This window comes from Gambusia affinis, linkage group LG17, assembly GCF_019740435.1.
Source record: "Gambusia affinis linkage group LG17, SWU_Gaff_1.0, whole genome shotgun sequence".
In the NCBI taxonomy this organism is placed as follows: Eukaryota; Metazoa; Chordata; class Actinopteri; order Cyprinodontiformes; family Poeciliidae; genus Gambusia; species Gambusia affinis.
Window position 1 is genome coordinate 25,584,594 of NC_057884.1, and position 12,043 is coordinate 25,596,636.

The following is a 12,043-nucleotide window of genomic DNA, read 5'->3' on the forward strand; positions in this document are numbered from 1 at the left end:
CGCCCATCAGAACCTCAGTCAGTGGTTCTGTTATTTATAAAACGGGTCAAATGAAAAAGTCACTGAACTGTTTTCTGTTCGTCACTGAACTGTTTCCTGTTTGTCCAGTTTCTGCTGTTGCTCCATTGCTTGTTGTGATGCGTAACCATGGCAACAGGTTGATGTTTTTACAGCTGGGAACAGCTGGTTAGCATTTCTAAAGCTTGAAATGCCTGAACTTTGACCCCAAATCAGCTCCATGGATCCAGAAGGAAGACGTTGAAACCTTCTGATCCCCTACTCCAGCATCGCTAACAGGCAGCCAGACTGAGAGCTGCAGAGGAGCAGCAACAGCAAAGGAGGTGATGAGCAGATCTGCCAACAACTGATGGTGTCAAGAGGTGAGTTAGTAACTAGGGGTAGTTAGTTAGGGTTAGTAACTGCTAGTTACTGGAGCAATTTGTCAGAGAAAATCTACTTTTTGGACTTTGATTTAAATAAACGTATTTCTGCTCTGACTAGAGAACAATCTGTCTGTTACTGCCAAACATCACCTGCTGTTAGCATCATGGTGCTCATCAGTCAGAGGCTTCTGTAGAGTCACTGGAACACTGACTGCTACTGGAGATCCTTTAATAACGTCTCTGACGTCCATCTGGCTCTGGTTCTGAACCATCTCAGCCTCACCAGGCGGATCGGACCCGGATGAGGGAAGTGAAAGTGGCGGCTGTGATTAGTACCAGCGGTACCACGAGCTCCCACTGGTCACGGTGGTTTTGACCCAGTTAGCCTCTATGTGCGGATCCAGAACCCCTGGAGGCGGCTGGTTCTGAAAGCAGCCTGTGTGGCGACAGCATCCATCAGTTCTGGTTCTGATCCGTGGAGAATCGGGTTTTTAAGGTTCTGGAGGATTTGGGCAGAGATGAAAAAGGGCAGAGATTATTTTTTAGTGTTTATAGTTTGTATTCAGAACCTGGTCAGATGTTTTATTAGGATTTGATCTGGAAGGAAGGAGTTTGGGTTTCAAAACGTTTCGTTTAGAAAAGTCTGTGTTATTTTAATTTAAAGATTTAGATTCTTGTTTTAGTTCATGAAGGAAACTGAATCTGCAGCATCATGCTTACATTCAGAATCTGATGAGGAAATGTAGGAACAGAAAATAAAACTGAACAAACTAAACTTATCAGCAGGACGCCCCGCTAACGAGAAGCTAGCTGTGCTAACCCTACAGCATTAATGCTAATATTAGTTTTGCTAACGTTAAGTTCAACATCTGAGCTGAAGTTTTAATTAAATGGCAAGAAAACAACAAATGAACAAATGAAATGATGAATACATGAATGAATGAATGTTGTGTTAACGCTTAGCGCATTTAGCTCACTGGATGCTAATGAAACAAATAGAAACACAAATTCACATTTATGAATCAACCAAATTAAATTAGCATTTCAGAATTTCAGCTAAGTGAGCTAAACGTTTACAAAGTTAGCTAACGCTCTAAACAAAATATTAGCTCTGCTATTAGCGCATTAGCAACCAGCTATTTACCTGTTTTAAAACCTGATTTCCATCGTTGTCTGGAGAACCAGCCGGCCCGGTTGTGGTCCTGAGCGGGTCCAGTTTTCAGGCTGAACTCATGATGACGGATCCAGCAGGGATCTGGGCTTCGTTTCTCTGTGGTTCTGGGTTTGGGCCCGCGGCGTCAGAGCAGAACCAGAACCAGAACCGGGTCGTGTCTTCACTCGGTCCTGAAGTTTCATTAAAATCTCATTTCACAGAAAATCTTGAATAATTTATTGGTTTTAACTTTATTACAAAAATGTTTCTGATTTCAAACGAAGTCCAGTTTGTTTGGTGAAAAGAACATTTTGGTTCTGAGATGCAGGAAATAGAAACTAGAATAAAACGTTTTGTTAAAAGTTCCTGTAAAATGAGATTTAAATCTGGTTTAGATCCAGATTTCCTCCTCAGCGGTTCTGAGTCCGACTGTTGGACCGAACCCAGATCCACGTTGGTCATCCTGTCAGGTTTAAACACTGAAACGGGTCGGACCGGGTCACGGAGCGGGTCATGACCCGATCTGAAGGAATGGGCTTCAGATCAGAACCACCAAACGGTTCCAGCATCAGTTACATCTGAACCATTTCCTGTGACTCCAGGTTGTTTCTATAAAATCAGTCATCAGGTAAAAACATTTTAAAAACATTTAAATCAGTGAAGGTCGTAAACATCAAAACTCAAGAGAAAGTTTCACGTCTTCAGAGGTTTTGGGTCATTTTAGACCAAACGAAGGCAGAATAATAAATCTGGACCTCTGATGATCTGTTTCCTGCCAGAGGTTTTGGCTCAGAGGAACCCGGGCAGCAGCGTGTCGGGTCACACGACTCCGGCTCAAAGGCGTCTCTGTCCGCCTGCCTGACCCACGGCGAGCGGCTGAGGTCAAATCCTGAAGACATCCATTCATCCAGCAGAGATCCATCAGCCACAGAAAATTAATGAGGCGGCACCAGAACCAGAACCGGCTCCAAACTGAGACCCACTTCAGGCCGACCCAAGAGTGAAACCTGCAGCTCATCAGGATGTTACGGAGCGAGATCAAAGCAGGCAGAGATCCGTCCAATCAGGGTCCAGAACGTCTCCAGAGACCGAAACCAGGAAGTGGAGGAAAATCAGAGGAACAGAAAGAAGAACCAGAACCAGGTAGCTCTGGAGGAGCTGCAGAGACCCACGGCTCTGGTTAGACCAAGGTCAGTAATAAGACCAGTACGGTCTCTAATGGGGCCCCTAAGGTCAGTAATAAGACCAGTACGGTCTCTAATGGGGCCCCTAAGGTCAGTAATAAGACCAGTACGGTCCCTAATGGGGCCCCTAAGGTCACATGAGGCTTGTGACTGATGTAACTCAGGAGTTGCTACCAGTGAATAAAAGATTTTCAGATTATTTTTCTGTCAAAACATTTTTAACATTTCAAACTTTTGGGTCAGAAAACAAACAAAGAATTTCTTTATTTTACTGGATTTATTTTTCTAATTAAAATGTTTTCACAAAGTGATCGATCAGCTCGTTCATGTGATCACGTTCATTGGACATAAACAGCAGAAACAATGAAACCTAAAACTGAACTGGCAGTTCAGGGCCGTAAAAAACCAAAATACTGAAACTGTAAAAAACGTCTCAGAATCTAAACTACAACGTTGACGGAGGAAAGTTTTAAAGCCATTTTTATACTTTCTTTCCTCTTTTTTTCTACGTTTACATGAAAGTTTTTTTGTGTTTGGTTGCAAAACGTTTCCTTGAGAGGAAAGTGGATCTACTGGCTCTACAGGCAAACAAATGCAGTCATGATGGATTCTCCTCATGAATAAATGACAGTGACCCGATGCTGAAGCAGGAGTCCAGGTCCCAGAACCAGCTGTGGGTTCTGGTTCTGGTCCTACATGTTGGACTCGCTGTGCGTGCGCTTGTCGTTCTCCAGGTCGCTGTCCTGGGAGATCAGCTTGTAGGGTTTCTTCCTCTCCTTCTCCTCCACCACAGAGTTCCCCATCTCCACGTCTCGGCTGCGCAGCTCATGTCGGGACAGGAACTCCACGATGCCGGCGCCGATCGAGTCTCCCAGGACGTTGGTGGTGGTCCGAAGGCGGTCCCTGACCGGAGAGACGGGTTCTGGTCAGTTCTCTGTTTAACATCAGAACCAGATTGGTTTGCTGCAGCTCAAAACGTTCTGCTGGTTCAACTGGTAAGAAATGAAAATGTTTCAAATCTCTAAATGTTTGTTAGAAAGACGAGAAGAACAAGGACTGAGCAGGATGTCGAGTAAAATCTTTATAAATGTTTTATTAATGTTTTATTAATGTTTTATTAATGTTTTATAAATGTTTTATGAATGTTTTATAAATGTTTTATTAATGTTTTATAAATGTTTTATAAATGTTTTATAAATGTTTTATTAATGTTTTATAAATGCTTTATTAATGTTTTATAAATGTTTTATAAATCCTTTATAAATCTTTATAAATGTTTTATAAATGCTTTATTAATGCGTTTCAGAGTCAAACTGACAGTAGAAACATGAAATGATGCTAATCCAGGTTCACCAGGTCTTATCATTTAGGTTATATTTTAGTTTATTATTTAGTTTCTCCCTCAGTGAACCTGGAAGCCTTCCTATCGTCCTGCTGTGAGCAGAACCTGCAGAACCCCTCTCAGCTGAACTGGACTCTGTCGGCCTCCAGCTGAACATCGGTTCCATTTTCCCATTGCCCCAGTTAGCCGAACCGTTTTCCCATTGCCCCAGTTAGCCGAACCGTTTTCCCATTGCCCCAGTTAGCCGAGTCATTTCTGGTCCCGTTTTTCTAATTGAAACGATTAATTTGGGACCTAATTATGTTTCTATGTTAAAACTCGTTGCTAAAATATTCAATACAGGGGAAGATGTGGCACGAGGCTCCGGGGAGACGGAGAAGTGTGTCAGTAGATGCTGGTAGACGCAGAGCTGCCGTTGACCTTTAGAGTGACCTTTAGAATGACCCCAGTGGAGCCTCTGAAAGCCGTAACCTTTGACCCGGTCGGTCCGTGTTTACTGGGATTATACTCACAGGAACCAATCGACTGCGATGATGAGAGTGATGTCATCAGTAGGAAGTCCGACAGAGGTCAGTACGATCACCATGGTAACCAGGCCCGCCTGCGGGATGCCGGCGGCGCCGATGCTGGCCGCCGTCGCGGTGATGCTTCCCAGTCAGGAGACAGAAACCAGTGAGTCTTACTGGCCGGGTTGTTTTCAACAGAACCGTCGTCATGGCTACGCTCGTTTACCTGATGGTGATGATCTGACCGAAGTTCATCTCCATGTTGTTGACCTGGGCAATAAAGATGGCCGCCAGCGCCTCGTACAGAGCCGTGCCGTCCATGTTGATGGTGGCGCCGACCGGCAGCACGAAGCGCGTGATCCGCTTGTCGATGCGGTTGTTCTCCTCCAGACACTTGAAGGTGACGGGCAGCGTGGCGGAGCTGGACGGCGACACGGACAGGAGAAACGCTTCAGAGGACCTGCGGTACCGACCGGACCCGGAACATCGCTGACGACCCGGACTGGCGTCAGAACTCAGCTGGACGTCTCTTCAGTTCGCTCTGAAAGTCTAGATGGTCTAGATTTCCAATTCTAGATCTGCAGTTTGTAAAGTTACCTTAACTCTTGTTTTGCAACATTTAAAAAATATCAAAATTCATCCTGACATTTGGATGGAAACGAAGCTAACGGAGGACGCTAATGGATGAAGCTAACAGAGGAAACTAACAGATGATGCTAACGGATGAAGCTAACGGAGGACGCTAACGGATGAGGCTAACAGATGATGCTAAAGGATGAAGCTAACAGAGGAAACTAACAGATGATGGTGATGGATGAAGCTAACGGAGGAGGCTAACGGATGAAGCTAACAGATGATGGTGATGGATGAAGCTAACGGAGGAGGCTAACGGATGAAGCTAACAGATGATGGTGATGGATGAAGCGAACAGATGATGCTAACAGATGAAGCTAACAGATGATGCTAACGGTTTAGCTAAGGCTGAAGAGAAAAGCTTCATTTGGACGACGGTGGTAGCAGTTTGTCCTTCAGTCGGTGGGTTGCCGGTTCGACTCCTCACCTGCCGTTGTGTCTTTGGGCAGGACATTTCACCAGCGCCACCTGCTGGTGGTCAGAGAGCGCAGCAGGTGTCGCTGGTACTTGGTGTGTGACTGAAGCAGAGTGATGCACTCTGGGATCCTCTAGAGTCGATAAAGTGCAATAAAAGTAAAATACATTTATTGTTGTTCATTTAGCAACCAGGTTGCTTCATGTTGGATTCATTGACAGGTCAGAGACTGGGAGGGAGACATGCAGCAAAAACCAGCAGCGGGGATTTGAACCTGTACCTGGGCATCGATCCCTGATTACAGACACATTTAATCATAAAGTCTGAACCCTGACCAAAACATCCAGCGGTGTGAAGGAAACCTTCCTCACCTGGAAGACGTTCCCAAAGCCGTGACCAGAGCCTGTAGGAGCCCAGCGATGAAGATGAAGGGATTCTGTCGAGTGATGACGAAATACAGCGTGGGCAGAATGAGAACGCCGTGGATCAGCAGCCCGATGATGACGGTGATGGTGTACATGCCCAGCTGGCCTCCCATCTGCGTCAGGTCGTCCATCTCCACGATCTTCCCCGCGATCAGGAACAGGATGCCGACGGGAGCGTACCTGCAGGGAGAAGAAGAGCAGAGTGACTGCAGGTCGGAGGGAGGGCAGATGGGAAAACGGAGATTTACCACATGATGATGGCCACCAGGCTCATGATGGCTTCATTCAGGCTGTCGAAGAAGTCTCTGAGGACCTGGCCCTGCTCCTTCATGTTGCCGATTATCAGACCGAAGCACATGGAGAAGACCACCAGGCCCAGAGCGTTGACCCCGTTCACCTGGCCAGGTATGGGGATCACCTCCTCCCTGGTGACCTCCATGACCTCCTGGGTGCCGTTGGTGGAGTTGAAGAGCGACTCGTTCACTGTGATCGTCACATGGACCGTCCTCTTTCCATATTTGGTCTTGAACTGTTGAGAGAGGAGAGTTTGAGTTTGATCCACCTGAAGCTGGGATCGTCTCCAGCTGGTTCCTCAGACGGAGGTCGGGTTCTCCTTCACCGGGTCTCGGTCCAACTGGACCTCTTCAGGAAGTGAGGAACCGGAAGTCCTCATCATGGCCAACCAGCCACCCAATCACGTCTCTCTGGACCAGAACCTCAGAGGATCGGCTTGTTGAATCTACATCACCCACACCTATAGGATTTAGCATAAGCTAACGCTAAAGAGCTACACCAACATGGTATTTAGCAGAAGCTAACGCTAAAGACCTACACCAACATGATATTTAGCAGAAGCTAATGCTAAAGAGCTACACCAACATGATATTTAGCAGAAGCTAATGCTAAAGAGCTACACCAACATGATATTTAGCAGAAGCTAATGCTAAAGAGCTACACCAACATGATATTTAGCAGAAGCTAATGCTAAAGAGCTACACCAACATGATATTTAGCAGAAGCTAATGCTAAAGAGCTACATCAACATGGTATTTAGCAGAAGCTAACGCTAAAGAGCTACATCAACATGATATTTAGCAGAAGCTAACGCTAAAGAGCTACATCAACATGGTATTTAGCAGAAGCTAACGCTAAAGAGCTACATCAACATGGTATTTAGCAGAAGCTAACGCTAAAGAGCTACATCAACATGATATTTAGCAGAAGCTAACGCTAAAGAGCTACATCAACATGGTATTTAGCAGAAGCTAATGCTAAAGAGCTACATCAACATGGTATTTAGCAGAAGCTAACACTAAAGAGCTACACCAACATGGTATTTAGCAGAAGCTAACGCTAAAGAGCTACATCAACATGATATTTAGCAGAAGCTAACGCTAAAGAGCTACATCAACATGGTATTTAGCAGAAGCTAACGCTATAGAGCTACACCAACATGGTATTTAGCAGAAGCTAATGCTAAAGAGCTACATCAACATGGTATTTAGCAGAAGCTAACGCTAAAGAGCTACATCAACATGATATTTAGCAGAAGCTAATGCTAAAGAGCTACACCAACATGGTATTTAGCAGAAGCTAACGCTAAAGAGCTACACCAACATGATATTTAGCAGAAGCTAATGCTACAGCTCTTATTTCAGCCATGTGTCAGTGACTGGAGGTGTGTTATCTCTATCGCCCTCCACAGGTCAGGTCTGTCATTACACCAGGCTGTAAAGGTCAGGAAGTGATTTTTCTAAACTTTCAGTTTCAGTCGTTGAGTTTTGCTAGCTCTGCTGATTTAGCCTAACTGGTCGTAGACATCAGGACACCAGCAGAGTTTAAACTGTAAACTGTCTGCAATGATGCATTCTGGGTACAGAATAAACGTCATTTTCTGGACCGGATTACAAAACAGTAAAGTTATGACCTATGTGAAAAAATAATTTTTTTTAAAGTTAGCTTTAGCGCTACATGAACAGTTAGTTGTGCTTTCAGTGGTTCAGCAGAAGTTTTCCTGCATCACGGATGATTTTCATCTTAACTTGAGCTGCTTTTTCACTCAGTTTCAGTTCAAATCGTTGAGACGTTTCAGTAACAGTAGCCGACTCGTACGTTTAACCTCAAGATGAAGTTAAACGTTGTTCCTCTGAACTCACTGACCTGCTGTGTGCAGGCCTGGACCAGGTTTGGAGGGAACATGTTTCTGAAACGAGACCATAAGAAGCGTTTAGCTGCGACTCGCCGGCTGCTTGAACTTTGGGAGGTTTGAGTGTGAAATCACCTGATGAGGTCCAGGAAGGCGTCGGCAGGGCTGACCTGCTCGATGGTCTGCTGCTTCCCAAACTCGTCCTTGGAGCCTTTTCCTGGATGGATGATGAGGACGATGATGATCCCGATGAAGACGGCGATGATGGTGGTGGTCATGTAGTAAATCACAGCGCGCATTCCCATCTTTCCTGACGCCTTGCTGTCCAGCGCCGCCATGCCTGAAATCACAAAACACCAACGTTTATTACAGCTGGGATAACAATAAATAACAATAAAAACTCGTTTTAAAATCCTCCACATACAAACACAAGCTGAGTCACGTCCGTTATTCTGCTCTAAAGTCTCTGCAGACTCAGTTAACTTTTTCTCATCAGGAATTAAAACCTGTTTGTCTAAATTATTACAGTTAATAATTATTCTCTGATATTTTAATAATTACCAACAGATATCTTCTAAACTTTTAACATTTTCATCCAAAATTCTCCTAAATTTTATTTTTAAAAGAACGTAAAACATAAAATTTACCCTGCGAGGATAAAAATATATTTATGATCTAATAAATTAATAATTAAATTTGTTAATGTTGAATTTCAGTTTCCTATAATTGTTTCTCTCTGTCTTCATTTTGATCTTCATTATAAACTCGACTAAATTTATTCTCGTTTTTCTTCTTGTGACTCTGAGCTGAAATTTTAATAATCCACATTTAAAACTTTTATTCTTTATTCTAAATACAAAAATGTTCAGATTTAAGGTATTATTGACAATATAATGAACAAAACAAAGTGTAAGAAACATATAAATTTTAAACTTCAGAATGAAAGGACAGGAAGTGCTTTTATTTTGATATTCACAGCAGGAAGTGTCTTTTAATGGAGCAGCTAGCTTAGCAGTCAAGCAGGTCAGTTGTGTTTAGTTTCCTTTGAAATGATCCAAAGTCAGAAAGACACTCATGTAGTCATTAATATGAAGCTAAAGCTAACGCTAGCAGATTGCTATTAGCCATTAGCATGTTCTAGATAATTTTCTAATCCAAACTTTCTGCCCTGATTGACCCTGACCTCCAGTTTTAATCCGATCCAGACGTTAAGAATCTAACAAAGATTCTTAATGTTTCATTTGGTTCCTCTGGAAGAATCTCTGATTTTACATGAAATGATGGAAAATATTGTTCAGAAATAACAATCTGATCCAGTCCAAACTGGAGAGACTTTCTGTCTGAAGGTGTGTCAGGATCTTTATCACTGATGATGAGTTTTACTTGAGCCCATTTAAAGAGTCTCTGTTTGTGCCAGGTAACCTGACGGCGAGCTGTGGGTGTGGATGGATACGGGGCGGACGAATCTGACCGGTGATCAGGCTGGAGACGAGCAGCGGCAGCACCAGCATCTGCAGCATCCTCATCAGAACCTCTCCAGGAAAGGAGAAGTACTTCACCTCCCGGTAGCTCATCCTGTAGGGACGCAGAGCGAAGCCCAGGATGATCCCTGCACAGAGAGGAACCGGTGACTCTCCGCTCAGCCGCAGCCGGACGGCAGGACGCCTGCTGAGGACCACACACCTACGACCACGGCGCCCACCGTGAAGAGGACAAACGCGTTCTTCCTCAGGAAGGCCTGGACGTCCTCCTTGGAGATCTCCTCCACTTTCCTCTTGGCCTTCATGGTCCGGATGTGGATCCCTTCCCTGATCCGCTGCATCCTGCTCACACACGGAGGAACGCTCCCTTGTTCAGCCGGGATTCAAACCCACAACCTCTCACTTCACGGTCTGTTCTGGAAACAGAATAGACAGACGATGCACGGCTTTTCTAATAAAGAATAAATAAAAAATATACTTCCTGTGAGGCAGTAATGTCAGCAGCATGTCTACCATGAACCGTCACCAGAAACAACATCAGAATCAGTGAATGAATGAAGATTCATTAACTTGTTCCACCAAGTCGTCCTGTAAAAACACAAACCCTCATTTAAATCACAGCGATGTTTGTAAAGTGACACGGTGAAAATTAGCAGCAATAATTTGGGTTATTTAGCTTGTAAAAAGATAAAAATGGGTTTTATTCATACATTCACCAATGTCACAGTTTGAAACTAAATGTTTAATTACCTGGGTGAATATTTAGCTTCAAACTAGTTCTGATTTAGCACTAAACATGTAGCTTGCTAACTAATTACTTCACAAACTAAATATTTAGTTGTTGCTTTAATATTTAGCTTGGTAACTAAATAACTTGTTAACTAAGTTTTTGGCGAGCAAGCTAAATCTCCAGATATTTAGCTCTGAGCTAAATGTTTAGCTAATATGCAAATTTACTTGCCGAAAACCGGAAGTGGACGATCAAAATATAAGCCAGGTCTTGCAAAGCTCATCGGATATTTTTTTTACTTCTTCTCATTTACATAATTTCAAGATAAAACAAAGCGTGGGCCGTTTGAGATGTAATTCAGATGTTTACCAAAGGAGCTAGGCAACAGTTACTTCGCTAGCTGGAGGTTAGCGCAAGACCCCCTTTTATTTTGACAGTCCACATCCGGTTATGGGGAAGTAAATTTGAATACCTGTCAAACAAAGCTAAATATTTAGCAAGCATTTATTGTGACAAGATAAAGTAAGAAACCTGAGAATACTTTTTCACAGCATATTTACGTCACTGTGACCGCGTGACGTGTTTCCTGCTGGAAGAAAATGTCCATCAGGATCCGATGTTTGCAGGGAACAATGGAGGAAACACTTTCCCACATCATTTCTTCTAAATATTTCGGTTCCACCTCCTGCTGGATGGATGTTAGCGTCCAATCTTTTCCAGAAATGTTTAAATCCAAACAGATAAACTGCGTTAAGGTTTGTTTCAGTACCGGCTGGTTCTCTGAAACTGGAAGCTTTTCCTGTAACTCTAACTGGGATTCAGATTTCCAGTTTCACTCGAAGTGACTCGTTGCTTTAGTAAATCTGGACCAGATGAAAAGAAATTTTATTCTGGTGATAAATATTTTTATCAAGTGCAAAATGTATATTTTGTACCATTTTCAGTTAACGATTAATCGCAGACAAAATTAGTGACGATAATGACAGTTATCAATTAATCACGACTCAACCGATCTGCTGCGGAATTAGCCAAAGATATAATTAGATGTAATTAATCTAAAGGTTAAAATCTGAGGAGACATTTGATCCAACAGGAGAACTCTGGGATGTGGTGACGAACCCGGTTCTTCTCCTGCTGCATCGTGTAAATAAGGATGAATCTGTGCTCACCTGTCTGCCTCTCCGGTCTCAGTGATGCGGCTGCAGAGTCGGAGGAAAGCGTCCTGCTGTGATCCTGCTGCTGCTGGGCGCTGAGCTTCTTCACCTCCCGCTCCAGCGGAGGGAGGGACGGGGACAGGAGGACAGATCAGGAGACGTCCTCTGACACAGTTTCAGGTGTGAAACCTCCCAGGACTCCGTCCATCCCCGCTCCGCTCCTCCTCTGGGAAGTTGCGAACACGTCGCGTCTGTTTGTGGGAACAAACCGAATCGTTTCAGGCGGAAAACAGGAATGAGGTTTGGAGGATGCGCTCCTTCCCGCTCGGGACTTGGTATAGTTCAGAATGGATCCTCAGAGGGAAACCGCAGCACAATTAGCTGGAAAAGTGGAGCTAGAGCGGGAATAGGTGACCTGACAGCGGAGAGGCGTTCCCAGGAGGACGGAGTAAAATTAGAGAAGAAGATTCCCCCAAATCAGGACCAGGACC

The 12,043-nt window shown here is 44.0% G+C and overlaps 1 protein-coding gene and 1 long non-coding RNA gene across 4 annotated transcripts; one reads left to right on the top strand and one right to left on the bottom strand.

Moving 5' to 3' along the window:
• Positions 1-51: 51 nt before the first annotated feature.
• On the top strand, positions 52-9,697 carry LOC122819423. Its single transcript, XR_006368611.1, has 3 exons — positions 52-380; positions 2,316-2,726; positions 9,605-9,697. It is a non-coding gene; the product is annotated as an uncharacterized LOC122819423 (long non-coding RNA).
• On the bottom strand, positions 2,987-12,042 carry LOC122819421 (excitatory amino acid transporter 1-like). Of its 3 annotated transcripts, none has more exons than XM_044096150.1 (10): positions 11,568-12,042; positions 9,871-10,084; positions 9,659-9,796; positions 8,323-8,527; positions 8,202-8,244; positions 6,290-6,570; positions 5,988-6,221; positions 4,795-4,989; positions 4,575-4,709; positions 2,987-3,623 (listed from the first exon to the last, which is right to left on the bottom strand). In XM_044096150.1, exons 2-10 carry the CDS (start codon positions 10,007-10,009, stop codon positions 3,413-3,415), a joined length of 1,581 nt encoding a protein of 526 aa, XP_043952085.1. In that variant the 5' UTR covers positions 10,010-10,084; positions 11,568-12,042; the 3' UTR covers positions 2,987-3,412. The 3 variants fall into 3 exon arrangements, with proteins under 3 accessions (XP_043952085.1, XP_043952086.1, XP_043952087.1); XM_044096151.1 differs by lacking the exon at positions 11,568-12,042 and adding an exon at positions 10,182-10,256; XM_044096152.1 differs by lacking the exon at positions 11,568-12,042 and adding an exon at positions 10,239-10,254.
• Position 12,043: the final 1 nt, after the last annotated feature.